Here is a 23,389-nt window from a genome sequence, read left to right as displayed (position 1 = left end):
GAAAAATTACTCAAATTTTACCAGTAAACTGATTATTAAAACAGGCCACACACAGATTTACAAGTTAAGAAAAAAATAATGTGTTATATTTCAGCTAAGAATCTAAAGTTTCTCTTTTTTTTTTCTCCTTTCTAAAGAATTGGAATAAAGTGAATACTTTGAGGATTGTTATTTTTACAGCTAGCAGACTAGCTCATAAATTGCTGTAAAGATTTAAACTAATACCCTATATAAAGGGTACTTTTACCCAACCTCATCACATTCATTGTAACTACAGTGGAGCAAATTAATTTTGTAAAGTTATTTAAACGGCTCAATGCCCCTGTTTGCAGTTTCAGTCAAACATGGCATCTATTATCCAAGTCAGTTGCTTCCTAAATCTTTTAGTCATTTTTATTGCTCTTAAATGCTTTGAACTGGAAAGGTTTATTTCAATCCTTCATTTCAAAGAGGAAAATTACTTTTCAACTCCTTTTACAACCTCTTGAGTGAGTTCCAATGCCATCCCCTAAGCTGCAGTCTGATAAATCACATGCAACCTTATGACGATTAAGTGACAAAAAAGCAAACAAAAGCGATTTAAAATACAAAAACTTACTCCTCCATGGCCGAAGAACTCACAGTAACAGCAGTCACAGTATTTTCCTTCCTTCTGATTTGTGGAAGTTGAGGTACTGGAGCTATGCTCTGAGCAGCTATCTTCATCCTGGCTCTCCTCCCCATCATACTGCTGATGATCGTACGTGTTACTGTTCTCACAGCGATGGCCCTCACAATCAGGGTCACTGTGTCCAAGTAAAAAAAATGCTTATAAAACTCTAATGATAATAAATAAGGCATAATAATAACCAATAACAACAACAATATTATTATCATTATTTAAAAAAAAGAAATGTATACATGTTCCTGTCTCTAACAGGAACAATGGTTCTCGAACTGGGATCAGTCATCCTAAAGCTTTCATCCACTAACGTACAAATGGAGACATTTGAAACCAAGCAGCAGGATAAAATGATACACAGGAAAGCCATCTATAAGAACCAAATTTAGTGATGCCCTGAACAATCATGCCTAGAGAGTGAGTTTTGGAACAGCTCTTCCTGGCTTTAAACAGGTAAAGTATTTCAGAAGTACTGACTAGCTTTTTTAAATGGAATAGTTTTGAAACTGCTGCCCTTCTCACCATTTGTGACATCAAGAAGGTTTCAAATGCAGTTGCAAATCTCCTGGTTTTAGATATATTTTCAAGCTCTTGACTTAAATAAAAAATCCAGTGTCAGCTAAAACCTAGAAGTTTCCATTACCCTGTCTGCAACTTGATTCTGAAGGGGGAATACTGGCACATCTCTTCAATAAGCAGGTACACAGCATTTGATTCCCCCAGAGCTCTGTGTAACTGCACACAACATTTCTACTGCCCAGGTCTCCTAAAACAGAGGTGATTTTGCTCCAAAAGAAAGTAGCATTAAAAAAATCCCCTCTCTTGTCTATCATTACTATTTCTTTGTTCTTATGTTAGAAAGGTGAAAACAGGCCATATTCTGCCTTATCTACAGAATATGTACAAATCTGCTTTCTAACCTCACTCCCCCTTCCCAGATTGCAATCACTGCTTCCGGGTCTCTCTCAGTTCATTTTTTTTTCCCAAACAAAAAATATCACATTAGCATCTGGAAACAATGATAAAAAGTTGGATTTCTACTGTGTCCATATTCAATTATGTCCCTGCACTACATAAGAAAAATTCTTGACAAAATTGTGAAAATTTCTCAAGTATGAAAGAACAGTAACTTATCTTGAGACATCATCAATAAAACCAGTTGGTAACAGAAACAAGGACATTTTTAGAAGTATTTACCAAACCCTACCTAAATCTCACACCATCTTCCAAAAACTTACAGCAGCCAGGAGATTACATTCATAGCATCCATGATCACAGCCCTACAGGTCATAGAGCTCAGAGCAATGACTCAACTGCTTTTCTGTTATGCCTCCACCCTTCAGACAGATCAAAGGGCTGCCACCATTGTCAGCCTGCCACAGTACATAACATTACCAGAAGACAGCTCCACCAAAGTGCTTCCTACCTCCAAGACCTTTGAAAATCTTCAGAAATCACAACATCCCTTCCACGTTAAAACCACTGTATAAATGGTAGGAGTCATATCTAAGAAGCCTAAAGTGCAGTCAGGAAAATGTGTCACTACATGGCAGGTTTCAAGACCATGTATGACCTCTTTATCTTCTGAGCTAAATTACAGAGTAAGGTCTTCACAGCTTTCCACTCCTGCTTGCCATGGAATGCCAAAATGACAGAAAACAAGAGGTCTGCGTCTCAGCAGCATCATTAACCAGTAATTCGAGTAAGGAACAGTTTGATTTGTATATCCCAGACAATATTTCTAGAAGTGTGCAAACATTTCTTTTCAAGCCTCTAAATTCAGTAACTGGACTGCACAATGGAAATCATATTTGTGAAGTCTCACACCAAGCTACATACTATGTGTCTGCACTTGGTTTCATTTGCTGAACACAAACACAGCTTTCACACTACAACCAGTGGCAAAGGAGAAGAGGTATCAGTATTTTCATTTCCTATCTACTGAATAAAAAAGAATGGCAAGAATAACAACAAACTTACCTGCAGACACTTGGTGGGGCACTTACAGAGCTGTCTGTGGTTGAAGTAGGAGGTGCAACTGTAGTAGGACAAAGACCTGAATGAGGATCCACAAATCCAGGGGCTGTTGCAGCAGTTTTGGGGAAAGAAGGAGCAGCAAGGTTTGGAAGATGTGGAGTGGAGGCTGGAGACAGTGCAGCAGGAGACAGTGAAGGAAGGGATGCTAAACTGGTAGGACTATTTCGTGGTGCAACTGGTGCAGAATGTCTATGATCCTCTTTATTAATATTGTGGAACACTTCACCTAAATTGGAGGGAAAAAAACAAACACCTACAGTTAAAAATAATTACTAAGTCCCCATAAACTATCCATAAAATCATATAAAGTACTGTATATTCTCAGCTTCTATACAAACCAGCAGTATTTCAACTAATTTCTACTACCAATTTCCAACCCTAACATCAAGGTCTCACAAAGTTCTTCAATCCAGACAGAGACTACCTCAAGAATAATAACAGCAATTAACAAAAATCATCAAGATGTATGATTTTACTAAATTAAACACTTATATAAATCCTTATAGTTAGCTACATGTACTTGAGCCAGTTACTGAAGCTGCATGTGAGTTACAAATCCTTACCTATTGATGAAGGTCTCTTGGATGATACTTTGAACTGGTTGCTGCTTGACTGCACTGTAGTTGCTGTGCAGGAGACAGAAGAAGTGGCAGAAGAGGTTGCCATGACAACTTTATTAGCTTCCATAAAGGCATCCTGGAAATTGTACAGACATTTCTTCTTTGCAGCATTTTTTTTCTCTTTGCTGTCAGTAACTGCTGTTGTTTCATTGCTAGATGTAGTAGGAAGTGCTTCGGGTCTTATTTCTGAGAGGGCTGGTGCTAATATATCACTCCCTTCAATTGAAACACAGAGTAATTAAGAATCACATAATTACTGAAGTGTCTTTACAGGATTTAAATTACACATTCAATAATTCAGATGCAGACACATGATATATTGTTAATGTTGGATTAGTAGGATTAGTGAAGGGAATCCTCCTTTCCCTCTCCATCCTCCCAGATAATGTAGGTGTAACAAAATGTGCTGGGAAGTATCAGAGCAGAATCACAAACCCTGAAGACAGAATTCTAAGAATGTCACTAAATGTGTTAACAAGCAGCAAATGTGCTACAGGTATCTTCATCCATTTATAATTGAAAAATTTCAATTTGACAACATTTCAACATGCTAAAGATACAATATCCACTATGTGAAATCCAAGTAGGCCATGACAAAATTGTAAGATGAAACAACATATCCATTTATCAATACAAAATTATAAACCATTTATTTATTTATTTGAATTGCAGTTAACAGAAACAGCTTTGTGATAGACCTTCCAGATGAGTCTGCCACCAACCATCTGTTGGAATAGCTACCCACAACTACATTTGTAAATGGATGAGCTGTCCCACTGGGGAAATTTTCTGGATGTTTTTAATGCCTTTCTTTTTAAGTATCACTGTAGTAGCTTCAACAACTTAGCAGCACATAAGTCTGAAAAAGAAAGCCAACATGCCAAACCCCCAAGCCTCCTTTTGTATACAAGACAAATAAAATAAAAAAGGCTTTTTAGTATTTGCTAGGATGTGAATGGAAAGATTTCTCTCTCTAATTTTCCTTCTGTTCTCTTTCACTTTAACCATTATGATTTCCAAATGCTTCTTGGCTTAAATTAATTTTTTTCTTGATTTGAGCCTTTTTCTCAATGACAATGTGGTCATCTGTGTGCATTATAAGAAGTAGGACACAGTGCCTTGTTACCAGTGCTCTTACTACCCTGTAGGAATAAGGCAGGCTTTTGTGGAGAAGTCTAGAAGTTATTTAAGGTTTCCTTTACAATACTAAACTTCTGAAGACAAACAACTCTACAATAACCACAGGTGAAAACGAGCATGCTATTTGTTTGCCTTTAGCATCTTCTCCCCAGTACATAAGAATTTATTTTCCAATTTTCTGCCCAACTGGAGTAGAAGTGGCAGCAAATCTGCCAGAATCCCATGTTATAAAACCATGGTGATAAAACCCACCATTCCTGAAAAGAAACATAAAACATAAGGCTTTTAACTAGTCAGTGTGAAGTAGCAACAAACCCTCACCAGGAATTGTGTCAGGCAAAAACGTAGCAGGATTCCAGTTCTTGTCATTCATCACCTCTGAACCCCAAAGACTTATAAATTTAGAGCTATTCCAATCTGGAGTGCTCCCAAAACAGCTTGGATAAATATGATCTTGGAGAGATGCATTGAATACTTGATGCTTGTTTGTATGATTCTGAACTGGAGCTGGTGGTAATGCCTGCAACAAAAACAAAGAATATCTTCCCCATTAATATTCCACTTGCTTGCACAGTCACTCCAACAGCAATATTCAAATCATAGTGTTTTAATTGGAAAAAGCATTATCAAAAGTATAATAGACACTATTTCCCAGAAAGATAAAAAGGCTGATTTGTTGATAATTATAATGCATGTAACATATTACACAGATTGTATGTACATGTGTATATTTTACACTCACAAAGCACTGCTTTTAGAATTAACTAACTGATGAACACAAAATATCCAAATCTCAAAAAATAGTTGTGTCAATATATAATTAAAAACAGTATTTGTATGAATTTAGAACTTGCTAGGAATTACTACCTTTCAAAGCATCAGCTGCCTAAACAAATTCATCTTCTCTGACATGACAATCATTACCACAGAACACAATTGTGGAAAAGGGATTACAAACACTTCAGCATTGAAAATAAGGGCAAGAGAAAAAGAAACAAAACACATAAAACAATAGCTAATTATTTTCTTCCTTCCTTTTAATTTTCAAGTATTAAGTGGTTCCTAACTTAAAATTAACAAGGAAGGAATACACCCCTTCCTTTTAAGTACCAAGTGGGGGAAAAAGAAAAGGAAGCACACATTTTTTCTCATTTTATAGAGACAAGTTGTTTGGGCTCACTCCATTTCTTCTGGCTGAAATTGTTTACACATTCTAAAATTACCTTTTCCCAGAGACCTCATGCAACATAAACATTATATTCAAATACTGCTACCTTTAAAAAGGAAAAGCAGCTTTTTTTCTCTTTTTATATTAGATTTGATGCAATTTAAAAGCTATGCAGAAGTAGATAGAGATATTATAGATATTATACAGATATATAGAAAAGCAGCTTTTTTTCTCTTTTTATATTAGATTTGATGCAATTTAAAAGCTATGCAGAAGTAGATAGAGATATTATAGATAAAGATATTAAAAATATCAGTTGAGTCCAAAGACCTTTCAGACATTAGACTCATGGCCAAACAAACTACTTAAATAAATAGTCTCCCTTTTTTATAAAGAAGAATTTTCATTATCTGCCTAATGGTGAAGGTGGGAGGGGCTGGAATAACCTGCATTGAAGAAAATTTGACTACATGGCTGCAAAGAAATACTTAACATGGTCTCAAAAGAGCAGCAATAGGCTGTTGCTGGCACATTGCAGCTATGGAACAGAAGTGAGGGACACCCAAGACAGGAAAACCCAAAGTGGATGCTAAGAAGGATAAAAAGAGCAAGTAAGAGTCATCTTGATGGATTATTCTACTCTCCTTGCAACCTTGACCAGTGGGATCAGACCAGGAGAAGACAAGGATGTACCTAATGACAGAGGCTTTTTTTACCCCTCTCAGCATCACCCACAGTTCAGCTGCTTTAAACATACGTGAAACAGCATCCCCATGAACAGGCAGGCTTGGGTTTAACTCATATTTCTGAAAAGCTGTCACTTGGTCCCAATTCTTGTTCCACACCATTCTCTCTTGTTTATTATTTACGAGTTTAAGGTCAAAAGAACTTTGCAGAACTTGCAGAAACACAAGTTCTCTTGAAGGACAAAAAACCCCTTACAAATATGAAATCAGACTCCTATGTCTTTGCTCAAAAAAACCCAACAAATCCCAACCAAAAAAAAAAAAGGAGAGGAATTCACAAAAGTTTTTAATTACAAATCTCAGAATATTATTGCCAAAATGGAATACTAAATTTTTCTGATACATATAAAATGAAGACAATTAGTTTTCTTACACTGACTGAAGATCCATCACTGCTTCCACCTTGCAAGCCTCATTTGACTCAACATGCTTCCTAATCACAGTGAAGACATTATCAGTCTTCCTGATGAAAAAATACCCTCAGCCATTCTGTACAAACCTTCCAGCTGTTCTCAATCTCACTCCCTGCCCCTCAGCATTCCTTGCAAAAGAAATATTATAACCAAACCACAATTTGGAACAACTTTTCATTGTTTCACTGATACTCAGTCATGCTGGTTTATACAGCTGTACAGAATTTCCCCTGGGATGGGGATGCATCCATCTCCTTGGTCAGGCTTACCTTATTGTGTGTGAAGGGAGAAGCAGTGTACAAGGTGGGATGGATAAGTGGACGAGGCAGATGAGGAATTGTATGCAATGGTATATGCCCATGGATGTGAGGGTAAAGATGAAGTGCAGGATGTGCAGGTTTTTCAGGATTCATAAACTGGTGCCCAGCAGGCAGGCGTCCAGTAGCAAGTGCAGAGACTGTTAGTCCTGAGGCTTCTTGTTTGCAAACATGACATTCACAAGCATTTGGAGCTTGGTCAGCCTACAAAAAAAACCCAACAAAACCCATTAAAAACTCAATCTACTCAACAGACAAAAAATTCCTGCTAATCAGTAGTATTATTTCATTTTGCATACATCAATGAATATTTTCAGAGCATCCATATAATTTTTTCTAGTACCAATAGAAAAGTCTCATAGTGAAGCAAAAGCACTAGTGAAGAATCTCTGTCTTACTTAAAAGAACACCCTAAAGACTGAGAGATTTCATACCATACAGAGATTTAATGTCCACTATGAGTGACAACAAGCAAAATACTGATACAAACCTTGAGAGCATTCAATCATTACTAGGCAAACACCGCAGTATAAAAAGAAAAAGCCTAACTGGATTAATATTTTTCACAACTTTCCAAGCATATGTAAAAAATGGGTGTAGGAAGTAGTGGTAAGAGTTGATTAGCTGATCAAATTGGAAGTAGTCCTCAGTGCAACAGGCAGAGCACGAACAGCACGTCAAGGGAGGCAATCTCTCCACTCTGCTCAGCACTGGCGACTCCAGTGCCAGGCTCAGTCCCAGGCTGCCCAGTATGAGACAGGGACACTCTGCTGTCAGACCAGGGAAGGACCACAAAGATGGGAGCATCTGTCAAGGAGTGAAGGAGAGCTCTAGGACTGTTCAGCCTCAAAGAGGAGATTCACCCTGACTGGGTGGAGAAGGGACGAACAGAGAGGACAGTATCAGGCTCCTCTCAGTGGCATCCCATGAAAGGATCAGAGGAAATGGACACACTGAAATACAGGAAATTCCACTCAAATCACTCATTGTGAGAGTGGCTGAACACTGGAACATAACACCTACAGCAGTTCTAGAGCCTCCACTCATGGTGGTACTCAAAACCCAACTGGACACTGTGCTGACCAACTCTCTTTAGATGATCTTGCTTTGACCAGGAAGGTTGGTCTGGATTATCTGCACAAGCCCCTTCTAAACTCAATTACCCTGTAAATGTGTGAGGCTGACATTTCTCCTAAAAATTTCACAATTGCACCAACCATGAAAAATCCACACTTCAGAAACTTGTACAGATCTCAAGGTATCATCAGCCTCTATTGTCTCAAAAGAACTCCAGACTTGAGAAGAAAAGCAGCCCAGGAAAGAGCAGCTTCATTTCCCTTTCAGCTCATTACTTTTTCCAGCACTGTCACCTGATATTTCACTGGGATATAATTTTATCAGAAACAATACCAAGAATACTTCCCAATTTCTCATTTTCCCACCAATGTGGCAGTTTACATTTTTCCAAAAATGTAACATTACAATTACCTTTCTAGATCAGAACTGCCAGGTGATGCTCTTCTTACATATCCCTTCCTCTCAGAAACAAGTAACTCATCATTAGCATTTAAAGGCATTGCAACCTTTAACACAAGGTATATTTTAACAAATAACAGATGTCATCAACCAAATACAGCTGAATTAATTTCATGTATAAAGAAAACAAACCCCCCTACCTTTATAATAAAAAAATCAGTACTACCCAGAAATTAACACTAATCTACTAACAAATGAAAATGGAAAAAATATTTCAAACAAACTGAAGAGACTCAAACTCCAATTCTGATGAATTGGGTACTGAAAAGGAATCCAAGAGAAATAGAGGTACTGAGTAAATTAGCAAAACCAAGAGGTAATACCAAAAAATTTCAAATTCACATGACGTGTGTAAGTGAAATTCATCATTTAAATACAACACTACACTACTCAGCTCTGATTACATCAGACTAAATAAGAATGTCATTAAGAGTTCCTCAGAATCATTCTGAAAATACTCTTACTCCTCAAAGAAAAGAAAAAGGCCAGATCCATCTTTTTATCTTGCATTTTAGTTTGCTTCCCCCTAAGGCAAGCAGACTTATATAATCTAATTTGATTTTCCACAGCAAATACTGAATCTCTTTCACCAGTTTCAAACTAGTCTGACAGAGGTCTCACCCCATGTAATTTTTATGGCATAGGTCAGCAATACATAGAATAAACCCTCCATGTACTTGCTGAAAGAAAATTGGTTTAATACTCTTAATACTTTCAGTGGAAGGTCTTAAAACATCCTAACTAGAGGATAACACCTGCTGGGAGATGATTATTGTCTAAGGTCTCAAAGGTGCACCACTATGCACTCTCTCATGCAATAAGAAGAAATGAAAGTGACAGTCTCTCTCAAAGCAGGGAGCCTGTGCTGTAGCTGCAGGGTAACTTAGATTGAAATCCTTGTGGTTACAGAGACAAATCCATTGGATCCTTTGCTTTGGTGCTCAGTTGTTAAACCAAACACTGCTACATGCAGAGCAGGTAGTCCAGGCATGGTTCTCTAGGTGGTCTGTTGACCTCACAGTCAAGAGCTTCATAATCTCAAACCATTAAAAACAAATAAACCAAACATCCCAAGACCCATACTGTTGAAGTCATGCAACGAATGTATATAGACAGGGAAAGGCAATCCTCAAATAGAGGATATGACTATCCTCAAATATCAAAGAAATATGTTGTCAAACCACCACATATGTGTTAACTAAGTACTCATAACATCCACCCCCCACCCTAATTCATTTCAAATAACATAACACCAATATTTAGCAAAGACCAGGCTGATCTTCCAAACAGAAATGCTTGTTAGTTTGTTTCTCATTCATACAGGTAGGAATAGGCTTTTTCCCCTTTTCTTGAAGTAACTTTTAATATAACTAACATATTTCAGGTTTTGACTAAAAGGTTATTCGACATGACAATGTAACAATTAGTTATTTTAGGTGTCATACTTACCTACTGACAACTTAATATTTTAAGTTAAAAAATTAATTGACGATGTAAATGTCTTCTCATTCAACAGCCACATTTCAGAAATTAATCTACTACAAGACGCTTTCAGATGTCTGTACCTGCTGACTGGGGTAAGAAGGTGGTGGACTATCCATTTTTGTTTCCTCTTTCCTTAATGCCCTTTTTCCTAGAGACATTTCCTCCTTTTGAGTCCCTGGTGGTTCACCACTGCTCTCCCCATCTGCTTCTTCATCATCTGCTTCTGAGGAACTGCTGCTAGTACTGCTCACCTGAGGAGACTGGACAACATTAACTCATTAACATGGGGACATGAAGAAGGACAAGCCTTTCTCCAGTGAGCACATCCAAAAAGCAGAACAAGCTAGGGCACTGCAAATGCTGTACCTCATCTTTCAGGGCCATGTTCTCACCGCCGCCGTTCAGCTCGCTGTGGATTCCATTCATGTTGGCTACAACCTCTGCATCGTCGTAATTATTCAGCGGGTAGATATCAGCAAATTTTGCTGATAATGGTGCAACATCATCATCATCACTACCACTGAGGGGAAAAGAGGCTTAGATAAATCCCAGTGCTCAGTTATAGTGAAAGCAGCTAGAATACCAAGATGAAATAAAGTTGAGGGCATCCCTTGTATAAATGTTCCAATTAGGAGTCAATGGATGGTCTTCCAAGTTGTTCAACTGAATTTACTTTTTCAAGCAAGTAAAATCAAACGATTTGCCACATAATCCTACTCAATGTAGCAGTCACATGCCTGAATGACAGACTTAACTGAAAACAAGATTCTCTACTGCTTTTGGGCAAAATATTTTTCAAACACTCTTCTCTGACCAAGAATCTAGGGAATTAATAATTCCAGGATACTGATGACCTTAAATTTGATGAAAAAAGCTTTATGCCAATGTCTTCCTTCATTCAAATTGCTAAGTGGAAAAACCCAGAATATAAAATTTGAGTTTTTCCACACGTTAAATGTCACACCAGTAAAAAGGTAACACTGAACACATCACAGCAGCTCTTAAATTTCTCAATAGTCATTAGTTTGTAGACAACCTCACATCTGCATGCTTTTCAAAATTAGTTCTAAAATACTTAGTGGAATTTTTTTGCCTAACAGATAGACAGTAATAGGACGTGCACATTTAATTACTCACTCCAGGGAAGTGTTGCAAAGATCAGTTAGTTCATGTTGCTACAATAATCCAAAGCTCTTAAAAGAGCTCTTAAACTGCGCACTTTTATCTTTTGCATTCCATAGAATACTCAGCCAAAATTTAATTACATGATGGCACCATTAGGCATATTTCAAATGTGCAATGAAGAAACAAAACACAGCAGCTAGTATAAGACCTAAAATGGCACTTCCCCAAGGAGCAGTGGTATTTCCCTAAAAATAGGGTTCTTACAGTAAATAATACTTGGATCCAACTGAACTAGCTTCTGAAGAGACAAAGTGAACAATTTTTGACATTTCAGCACCAAAATTAGTGAGAGTTGATAGAAATGGCAAAGTACACGTTTAAGAACACGTAGCAGTTTTCAAGTGCTCCCTGAATAGGTACAGAAACTACAGCTCTGTAATGGAATTGGTGGCAGTAGATAAATGCTTAGAGAAAACGGAACTTAGTGACTGACAGTGACCACAAACAGCCCACACATCTGCACTGTCCTTGTTCATCACACCCTGTGAGCATGGAATGCAATGGGAAATTCCCCTGACTGTACCTACAGCAGGTATTTCATTATTTCAGTGCATGCAAGTGACTCAAGTTGGGGTTTTTAAGTATTTCTTTAGAACAGCACATAACAGAGGAGACTCCTAGTTAGCTGTAGCCATACTGAGTACAAAAGCCAGCCCACCAGGCAGCTTTTACTCTTTGGAATCACAACGAGGTGGAAGTTACCATTAGGCTAATGTCTCAAATCTCATAAAGACTTGGAGTGGAGTGTAAGAAATTGAGTGGCAGATACTTCTGATAGGGACAACAATTTTTGATGGAAGCCATACTAACACAGGTTCAACAATCCAAAAAGCCATATAATAAAGGCTTTTTTTGGAACCAAAGTGATTCATGTGAATTGATGATCCTTCACAAAAAGGAATGCCAGTTCCCTTGCTCAGTTTAGGAAAATCTGACATTTTAAGACAATGTTCTAACGCAGTAAGAATCTGACGTCCCTGTAATTGCAAAGCAGGAAAGCGTACTACAGAAACTTCTAGCAATAGTGGTAATACAGTATCCTCAGAAATTTTCAGAAACCCAACAGCATCTATTTTAATATATAGATGTTTGCATAACAAACAGCTGGAGTTATTAAATAATTTTCTGGGGCTAAACTAGCATTACATAATGATAGCCAGCCAATGTCACTTGCCTGCTTAAGTTCAATTCACTATAAAAATTTAAAACAGGAAAAGGAACTTACAAAGTTGGTGCAGAACCATTATCTGCGAGGATGAGTCTGGGATGTTGCTGAATTGTGATAGGTGAGCTGGAACCAGATCCTGAACTTGCTGAAGACATACTGGGTGGGCGGATCTCAGATAAATAATCCGGAGCAGAATCGATTTGTAGTGGTAACTGGTTAATGTGGATGTCATCCGTTATGGGAGAATCCATGATGCCACACGTTAAAATGTGTGAAAGGCTGCAGTCATCGCAAGTACATCTGCTCAAAAATTAAATTACAGATTTTTATGATCTTGTTGAACTAGCATTTATTCAAAGTAACCATATTCTTTGTTCCAATAATGCATTTCTTTTTTTCCTTGAACAGGAAAGTAATGATTTATTATGATTTCATACCAAAAACATCAGCTCACCTTCTTCTATAATTACAGTTGGGACAGTCAGGCATGCTCAAACGTGATGACAGCATGTGTCTCATTGTGTCTGTGAAGTTGTTCTCCCCAGATAGTGCTTTCTTGTTATTAAGCTGAAGTAAATGGTAAAAGTAATGTTTTAGTAATGCAAGTCTTCCCGTTAAAAACGCAATGGCACATAATGACAATACATAACCAAAAAGGGTTCTTTGGGCAAAATAATTGGAAAGCAGAATAATTCAGAATAATTCCATGAAGATGGCGTTTTATCACAAAAAGGAAGTTCAAAGTTACAAATGACAAACATTCGGCATCAATACTCTTCAAATAAAGTCTGTCTCTAGTATGAAATAGGAAAGTGGACAAGTCTGTCTCCCTGATGGATTCATAGGTACATCTTGCACTGTATTTCTGCTGATGCATTCTGAACTTGAGCAGTTTTTGTCTTGTTTCATGATATGCACAAAAGCACACTGCTGACAAATGGGGAAAGCAAACCGATCCTTAACTTGTAAATAAAAAAAATTTAGGCCTAATTTGTTAGCTACAATGGTATGGAGTCAAGAGTAGCTGCCCAAAACAGGACTTGACTGCATTAGTAAAAAAATACAATCCAAATAATCTCCACCTGGCAGAGGCCTAATCCTGAAAACACCTAATTTCATTAGATACCTACAAGCCTTAGGTTAAACAAGGATGTGCCTAAGCTCCCACTTCTATAGATGCCCAGACCTGATCCTTACCTAAGCAGCCATGGTCTTACAGCTCACTTAAGGCCAATTAGGATCAAGGAAAAAGAGGATTCTTCCTCAAGTCCTCTGAGAAGACCTGCATACCAGATGTTCTGAATACATGGTTAACACAGGCTTAGGTTCCTTATAGGAAAAAGTACTTACTGATGACTGCTTTGAGACATTGCCAATTTAAGCTTAAGTTTAAGTTTATTAAAATGTACTATCATACTCTCTCTGGCTCATGACTAGCGTTTCTTTCTGCACACTGGTACAGGAACGGAGAGGTTCTCCATCCAGAGTTGACTCTAGCCGAAGCCCACTGTACTCTTATGGAAAGCATGATGCACACTTGAACACTTCTAGGCTGCAGAAGAGAGTACTGAGTCTTAAACAGCAGTTTTAGAATAAGGTAGAAACTTCTACTGGCCCCTCTCTGGTTACAGCTTGAAAAAAGGAAGACAGTTCTGCTCAGCCCTTTCCCCAAGAAACAACTGCAGGAGCTGTCTCTGGAGTCTCAACAGGTGGAATTACCTGCCCCGACACTGAGGCTCACACTCCTGCACACACACAGGCATTTGTTAAACTCTTGAGCACAATATTCCCTACCATGTACATCAAGACAGCTCCACACTCAATGTATTGGCTGTTTTCGGATCCCACTCTAAGGCAACAAAAATTCCACTTTTTTTTGTACAAAGATTTTAAACACCTGGCATTCAGTCCTAAGACTACAGTGTTTATGTTTTACCTTGCAGTAACTGAGATTACAGACCTTTACGTGCTCTTCTTGGATCTCACTTCTCTGTATTTTAACTGAGCAAATTTCATGCCTGGCATAGTTGCAGAATTAGATTGCACAGAACTAGTACAACATATTACACTCATGTTTGCATCTTACAAATGTATGTGCAGCATAAGTATAACTTAGAAGGGTATGGAAAAAAAATCCTACCTGCTCTTCAATAAAACGCCTCTGTTTAAAAAATTCCCAGTCTTCCTTTAGCATGCGTTGTTTTGTTTTCATTGCCATCTAAAACAGAATTTAAGAAAAACTCATTGATTTAACAATAGAAAACCTACTTTGATGTCATTGGCCTGTTTCATTATACCTAGCTTATCTATATTACTCTGCAAGTACTTACACTTAGTCAATATGAAATGTGTTTTATTTGCTAATAATTTGAGTCACTTAAACAAAAGATTTTCTATTTATTTATACAATTTTTCACTTGTATTTTCCACTCAGACTTTTCCACTCTTACTCCTTATGTTAATATTCCTTTTCATTAAATAGTTTCATAATTTTTTGATAAACACTGATTGCTATTAAATACTCAACATTTCAGATTCATTGCAATCCATTAAAATCTAGAGATAACGGATTTACAGCAAGGCCCAGTGCAGGCTCAAGTGTAAACCCTGAAGTACCACATGTGGAACTGATCAGCCAAAGAATCAAAAGTAGTGACCTAGACTAACACTACTTAATCATCAAAGTTTTTCATGCCCCTTGATTTATCTAAGGCTGGAAAAATACTTGATAATTGCTTGTCTCTCAAATCATATCAACCTAAATGAACACAAGAGTCTGTAACTTTTTGTACACAAATGCTATTTTATGATTTAGTAAATAAATTGATTCTGAGGGAACACAAAAGCTTTCATGAACTCTAACACAACAAAATGCAAGAACAAAACTCCTCCTGTTGTACCTTACAACATTCTAACATCATTACTTCATCAGTGAGGAAAAACAACTACCTGGGTTATCTTTTAATAGATATTTTTAAAAATTTACCTAAATAATATTCATAATCATCATAACCTAACACCTTATAGAATATAAGAGATTGCTTCATAAAATAGGTTACTGAGCCAAAGACCACTGGGTTACACCACTACCAACATTCTTTTTATCTTCAAAAGCATGCCTCCAGAAATTAATACTTGATAAAAAGTTTAAAGTCCCACTACATTAAGCTAAGTACATTATTGCTATTATCATTATTTACTTGGGAAGATAAAATTTTAAGCTGGGGATCTGAAGCAGTATTAAGTGGAAAAAATCTGCCTAATTAATTTCTGAAACTATCAGCATCATATTTTAATTACTACTGTGGATTTGGATTTCCTTTACGCCAGTGAGATAACATTAACACCAAAAAATGAGTTTACCATTTACAAAAATTAGAAAAAAAAAAAAATACACCTATGAAATATTCTTAAATCACTCATACCATTTCTCAGACACACTAAAAGGTACTGCAGAGCCTATGGCAAGCAACATCAGAAACTTCATCCTGGATGAACTATCAGCCCCTGAGAACCCTTGAGCTATATTTAAGGCCAGCAGCTCTCACTGGTTTGGGTGCCCTCACCATCAAAGTCAGCCACCTGCATTCACTACACTTTGTAAGAGAAGACTTTTAATGCCACAGAATGACATTTAAAACAGCCAGTGCATTAACTGGGAGCTGCCACTCAAGCCTGCCCAGAAACTGTCACAGCAAACAGCACAGGGCAAGGCCTGGTACCTGAGCATTAATGGGAACAGGAGCTGACACTCAAGTGTTCCTACTTCCACCTTTGCAGCCTTGCCAATACTCCATGTCTACAAGTATCTTAAGTTATTGATTCCATAAATAATAGAAACCCACTTCTCTTCCTCCTTTCTTTTCCCCAGTGAATATTTATTTCACCAGAGCAAAGCAGCTGCAATACAAACCACATGAATCATGCCCAAGAACTCTGCTAGGGAGTGAGAGATAAACTCAAAAGCCATCAGAAGAAAAAATTTGCACTTCAGTCTTGTACATCTGGACTGAATATGAATAACACTGCCCAATGGAGAAGAGAGGGTCACTACCATCCTCTTGCTTCCTCCCTACTTATCTGAGGCTAAAAAGTATTTGAGCTCCATCAGACGAGCAAGACAGACATGAGAATAAGTATTCTTCCATTCTGAAATGGATTTAATCAAGAAATGAAACCAGCAGCCTGGTCAGAACAGAAACATAACATTAAATCATCTGTGAAAACTCTGATGTCCATACACATATCACAGGATGCTTGTTTCTCCCAAATTTTGAAGTCTGCACCAAATGTAAATTGCACATTTGATCTTCCCAAATTTCATGTGTGAACCTATTTTCCTAGACTATTTCATAAAAAACAACAAAAATAATTCCTCCCATCACAAACTCTCAGCACACAAAAGTAACGATTGCTTCAATTATCTATACAGCCACCATAAAGACAAAAACCAATTTATGTCCATATTATTTTGTCTATTAAGTTGATCGGGACTTAAAAAAAAAATAAAAAATCACACATTAATATGGAGAGACAAATAAGAAGCTCTGCCTGGGCAAAAGCATTTCAGTTAAAAAATAAGTAAGAAAGGAAATAAAAAAAGGAAATCTTTTGGCATGAAGCACATATGACTGTCTAGCCATTACTTGCTGAAATAACCCAGGACCTCCTAGGTAAACATAATCTAAGTTTGGTAAGGAAATCAGAATCTGGATGTACAGGTTGCATATACTTAAAACTCTCCTGTACTCAAGATACGCCAAAGTTTTTCCAAAGATATAGCATATGATTATTACAGGCACTGATAAAGATAATTGCTTATTCTAAACTTCATCACAGCATACATACATGGCCCAGTGTATTCAGTTATATCTGTGCATGGCACAACCATCTTACAGAGTCTTATTAAACAATTAATATTTGTACTGCTTGCAAGAGCTAATCTCTTTTTTTTACCAACAAGTAACATAACATACTATAGTGGAGGGTCCACCAATTATCTTTGCTGATGGACTCCTCTGGGTACAGTTCCACAATGCATAAGTGAGAACCATTCTTAAATCTCCTTTCCTTTTTAACTTTTCAAACACTACCAAGAAAACCTCACAAGTTTGTTGAGCCAATAAGCAAGCAACTAATGAACATGCATTCATTATTAAGTGAATGATTCACAGTTTCTGTAGCATTTGGGCTTTCTGATTTCTACCTTGTGGACAAAAATATCACTGCAAATTCAGGTATGATGGTTATACTGAATAATGTATTTTTGATCAAGAGTATAACCACAGGTTATCACCAGCACAGGGCTTAAGGTATGACTGTGAAAATGCTTTTTCCTACAAATAAATAGCAACATAAATATGACTAAATAGCAATATAAATATTACTATGTTCTTTAAAATTTGAGGGTTTAAGTTTTACTGTCGCTTCTCCTACACACCCCCCCCACATCGCTGCAGGTACTTTTGGTCATTAGGAAATAAGTCACCACATTAAACTCCCCAACTGGGAGAAGAGTGTCTGTCTGCATAGGATACAGGCATCACTGAGCAAATTTAAAAAATGCTACAAGACAGGACTTGTGGCAGCAGCATGGTCACTTAATAAAAAGAAACACAGAAAAGTCAGTTAAGAGCTGACCAAGTGATACAGGACAACCAGTCAGAAACCAAATATGAATGTGACTCTACAGAAATGCCATTTAAAAAAAATAGCTGAATGATGGCAGTGAAGTGGGGTCCTTTCTTACTAAAGAGGCAATATCAGACAGCCATGACACCCTGACACCATGGGAAAGATGACTTCTAATAGCACAAAATGTGAGGTGATGACATTTTACTGGGCTGCAGTCAAATGTTTAGATGCACAAAAGCAGCCAGACCAAGAGAAAACTTTTTAACTCAAAGCTCACAGATGCAGTCCCCAAATATAGAGTGAACTCTAAAAATAAAATTAGTTATATCCTGTCTCCATCGATAAAGGCACTGAAATTAATGGTAAAAGTTCACTTAAATCTTCAACAAGGGAACAACTTCTGAAGGACATTTACAGTGCATCATAAGACTTAACTATGGTTGTCATCTATAGAAGCAACACAGTATTACTGAATCTCAAATTAGTTCTCCACATTCCCACTGTTCATAAAACCTCAAAATAGAAAAAAAGATTCTAGAATTCACAGAATTCACTATCTTCAGTTATATTTCCAAGACATTTTTTCTTCTAGAACACTCAGGATTGAACTAAGCAGATATTCACTTTTCCTGAGGTGTTTAAAAAAATTAATTATTTTGAGCATGAGGCAAAAGCCACAAGAGAAATTTTTGAAGAGTATAAACAACCACTTGCAAAGTAAACAGCTATTTTTCTGAAAATTAAGCTCTTAGCAACCTAGGAGTCAGCACAATGACATGATTATTCTCTGAAATGTAGCACAAATTCAGAAGAATAAGCTATCAGACCATATACTTGATTAAAGGACTGCTTCAGAAGTCTCAAATATTTATGCCTTGAGACAAACTGGAGTTTCCATTTTGACAACTGTACAATGATCACCATGACACTATGAAACATAAGAGTAATTTTTAAAATCTACCTCTTCCTCTGGATTTCATTTAATGCAGTTATTATTTTGAAAGCTTAGGGGGTTTTGTGGAACAGGTTATTTTATTTCCTATGGCTCATTTACTGGCTAACATATTTATAAAATGCTCAAAGACCATCTCTAAACAAGAACACAACAGTCAGCAATTTGAATATGTCATTGTACACCACTAAGTATTTAAAGTTCATGCTTTTCTATTGTGAATGACTTACATGAATGAAAAAAGTTACATTTTGTTGCTTCAAAGCCCTAGATAAAAATACCCAAGAAATTATTCTTCACTGAAGGCACAGTCCTGCATGGACTGCTCCCTACATATTCTTGAGACTTTTTGCATGACTCTTACCTGTTCATCAACATAATCATCTATTCTTTTCTGGCATTCAAGCCATGCTTCAGCAACTTGGCCCATTTCCTGTTCCAGTTGATGATACCTTTGTAGCAAGGTACTATACATATCTTCACTACAGGAATCGTGGGTTGTTCCAAGCCTGAAAGTTCAAACAGCACTTGTTACACAAGAGACATTTCACTGAAGAATCACACTTTTAAGATCTGCCAGCCAAAAACAATGTTGTGCAAATGTGATTGTTGACACACCTAGGCCCACAGAGTTGCTTGTATCCCAAAAATTGAGTATTTTTAGTAGTTTTTCAAAAAATACCCAAACCCTGCTTATTCCAATCTTCTGTAACCAACAATAGCAAGAATGTGGGAAGTGCCACATTGCTAGAGCCTCTTTCCCATGAGCAACCAGATGACAAACCTATTTGTTCAAATTTGGTTGCTTGATATATTTATCCTTCCAAATTCTATGGGCTAAATATACATGTTGACTATCCACTGCAGAACTACATAATAAAAATAAAGCCAGAAGCTTGTCAGGCAGAACTCTCATGACCAGTGCCAAAAAGAATACCAGATGAGTTGGAGTTCCAGGTGGGAAATGTGCAGTAGAATGAGGCAAGTGAGATACAAGCAGTTATCTACTACCACTTGAGCAGCATGGGGTACACAACATGGGGATGCCACTCACTGCTCAATGTGTCTGTGAGGAGCCCCAGAAATAGGAGACACACTTACCTCCCTTCCTGCTGCCGCATTTTGCACAGCATAATGTTTCTTACGCAAATATGCCAACTCCCATTACACTGACTTGACAAATAATAAAAGACAAAATTCTACTCAATAACATGTGTTTAAACCACACTGAATTGTAATGTCAAGTGACATAAATAAACTGAAGCTTTTCAACATTTTTTTACTCAGTAATTAAAGAGAAGCTGTGTGATAATTAATTAGTCACAAAGGTTGTGTAGCAATCAAAGCCAGTAGCAAAAAAAAGAAAATTGAAGCAACACAAAATGTGATATTTAAGCCCAGTTCCAGCATTTCAGGGAGGTTATAGATTTTCATTGCAATAGGATGTCAACCCAACCTCAGAGCCACACAGTCCTGCTGTCACCTGGCAAAGAACTAACCCCTTAACTTGGCAATTAAGCACAATGGAGAGCTGAGCAAACAGACAACTCAGTAAGCACCAAGTTACAGCTGATAGTGTGAACTTGCCAATAAATTAAAATTTGTTTTGTTGGTTTTGCCCAGAACCTGCAACACAACCACTTAAGAAGGGTGCACAAGCAACTCTGCACATTAAAACCTGGGCTGTCCATGGGTTGAACAGTACAAAAAGAAGTTTCAGTGGATACAGTGTCTTCATGCTATAACACTTCCTTACTATTAATATAAACACTGTCAACTCCTGTTACTAGACCACAATTTACTACTTTTTTTGGAACCTTTGTTTCTGGTATTATGTAATTATGTGAAAATCAGATCCCTACTATACAAAATTCAGTAATTTGTTATCATTACTGCTCCTGACTAGTACTACTCTTTCACACAGCAGTTGTACATGAAATAATTTTTAAAATATGCTCAAGTTAGAAGAAAAAGAACTCAATTAAAAAAATTTGTAGTAACAATGCAATAGCATTTACACTTTAATTTTTTATTGTGACTCTGAGTAAAGGTAACATGATCCTAGTAAACATACTTTCACCCCCAAGGCAAGTATAAAGTAACAATTTAGTTAACATTTCAATCCTCTTAACAGAGGTGCAATAAGTTCCTCAACTGCAGTAAAAACAAAAGTAATAAAAAGGATAACACATACATAAAATTTAACAAGAATTGCTCACTTCAAAGTAACTGAGACTTTCAAGCCATACCTGTTGACAAACTGTATGCCTACATATTTTGATCAGGAACACAATTTTTTTGGACAATGGCATTTAACCAAAGCTCTGCAAATATCCTAACCACTGTCCCATCCCATGCTGGAAAAGCAAAGGGGACAGAGAAGCCCCAGACATTGGTCACTTCATTGGTCACCACATCCCAATAAAGCAGTGTGGTGAATTCAGAGGGCACATCAGAGGCTGCATGTAATCAGAGGCACCTTAACCCAATCAATATTATTTAACCTCTAAGAAACTCTTCATATTGACACCTTTATCACTCACCTTTGGAAGAACTGGATTTCCTCAAACACTCATTATGAAAATACATCCTTATGAGCTGCTGTGTTTGACCCAAAAGCCCTGCTGAATAATTAACTCTTGCCAAGCCATGGACTGCCCTTCCAGCTGGTCTGCAGACTGTGCAGCTGAGCTGCCTCCTAACAAGCCACAGATGTAGCCAAACAAGACACAGCACATGAAGGCCCAGGTAGTTTTTACCCCAGCAGATGTCCCCTGTCAGCTGTGCAATACTGACACAGCTGATCTTGTATCAGCTAAGCAAACTCCGTCCCCACAGAGCTGCTGTTCAAACCTCACTATGTGAACACCTTTTCTAGTCTGACATCTGATAAGCATCCTTGGAACGAACCACAGAACACCAACTACATGAAAAATTTAGTGATTTAAGCAAAGGATGAAAGAAAGGACGAACACCCAAAATCTAAGCGAAGCTGAGATGTCAAAATGCCATTTCACATTTCTCTTCAGAAAGGGAAAATAATGAGGCCAATGCTCTTTGTAAAGGAACTCTGGCAATACTTTCTCTACTGCACATAAGTGATTCTCTGTTCACCAAATGCCCAGAGGACTAGGCTGATCCCTGCTTTTCCATGTGAGGCTTCTGTGATGGAACATTTCTCCACTCATTTCCAATGGAAGGAAGAAACATATCCTTCCCAGAGAAATCTAATTCTGTCACTTCAAGATACAGAGAACTCAACAATAAAATCCTGAGAGACCATGAACACAAACAGAATCTATGTTTATCAAAGAAAAACAAGACAGACACTAAATAACCTAGAAATGGGAAGCTTGTGCTGAACCTTTCCTGTCAAAAAATTATTCATGTCAACCAAACTAGGCAAAACCATAAGTTCAAGGATGTTTCACATAAACTACCTAGAAAACACAAATGCACTGGAAAACAAAGTCCTGCAGGACGAGATTCTGATTTCATCATATTTGTAAGCTTTGAAGATGGCTGTCACCACAGTGACAGCAGAAACACAACTTCTGACTTAAAGTCAGTTGCTCTGACTTTAACTGCAGTAGCACAGAACAAGTACAGGAAACGAAAAATGCTTCTGTTAAGAAATAACCATAAAGCTCACAAAGAGCATTCTCAGCTCTGCAGACAAAGGCAATACAAATACTTTTATATAGTCAGGACTGCTGGAGTAAAGAGGTACAGAGAGACCTTGTCAAAAAGCATGGACATGATGAAGGATAGTCACAGAAAAAGAAGGCACAGATCACTGGAAAAATACACAATTAACATGCTGCTGAACACAGCAACAAAATCAGCTGTTGGGGCAGGGAGATAAAGGCTTTCAATATCAACCCAGTTCCATCTAAACAAATCAGGTAACTTATGAGGGACCTTAGACTTCTTGCTGAGCCTGGCAACAATTCAGTTTTTTTGTCTCTTCTTTTTTCCTTTCTGGTATCTACCAGCAAAAGAAGGACTCAAAAGAAATTTTTTGATTCACTGTGCACAACATCTCTTGTAGCAGAATTAGTCAAACTGCTCTTGCACCATGAAAAATTACCCAAGACAAGACATGATGTACACAGATCAAATATGTGTCCTCATCACAGACAAGACTGAGAGGTCAACATGAACCACCCATGACTGTATGTTAAAAATGTTCAGACTTAGGGTAAAGAAAATTTCTATTAATACCTCTTTCCTAGAAAAACCAAACACTTTGGCAGTACACAAATTACAATCAGAGCAACCCTACTAAGAAAATACACAATTTAATGCCTCAGGAGCTTTAAAGCAT

The 23,389-nt window shown here is 37.4% G+C and overlaps 1 protein-coding gene across 1 annotated transcript in view; it reads right to left on the bottom strand.

Moving 5' to 3' along the window:
- The window catches only part of FAM193A (family with sequence similarity 193 member A), a 78,154-nt gene that overhangs the window by 10,421 nt on the left and 44,344 nt on the right, over positions 1-23,389 (bottom strand). The window contains exons 8-18 of the mRNA XM_064710212.1: positions 19,427-19,571; positions 14,617-14,694; positions 12,931-13,043; positions 12,534-12,776; positions 10,490-10,643; positions 10,204-10,383; positions 7,055-7,306; positions 4,780-4,978; positions 3,262-3,534; positions 2,642-2,924; positions 599-785 (exon numbers count right to left, since the gene is read on the bottom strand). Coding sequence (XP_064566282.1) covers positions 599-785; positions 2,642-2,924; positions 3,262-3,534; positions 4,780-4,978; positions 7,055-7,306; positions 10,204-10,383; positions 10,490-10,643; positions 12,534-12,776; positions 12,931-13,043; positions 14,617-14,694; positions 19,427-19,571 — 2,107 coding nt within the window. The remainder of the gene's footprint in view (positions 1-598; positions 786-2,641; positions 2,925-3,261; positions 3,535-4,779; positions 4,979-7,054; positions 7,307-10,203; positions 10,384-10,489; positions 10,644-12,533; positions 12,777-12,930; positions 13,044-14,616; positions 14,695-19,426; positions 19,572-23,389) is intronic.

The sequence above is a fragment of the Zonotrichia leucophrys genome, chromosome 4 (assembly GCF_028769735.1).
Source record: "Zonotrichia leucophrys gambelii isolate GWCS_2022_RI chromosome 4, RI_Zleu_2.0, whole genome shotgun sequence".
Lineage (NCBI taxonomy): Eukaryota > Metazoa > Chordata > Aves > Passeriformes > Passerellidae > Zonotrichia > Zonotrichia leucophrys.
The sequence above is the reverse complement of the archived record's forward strand: the minus strand, read 5'-3'. Positions and strand labels throughout refer to the sequence as shown.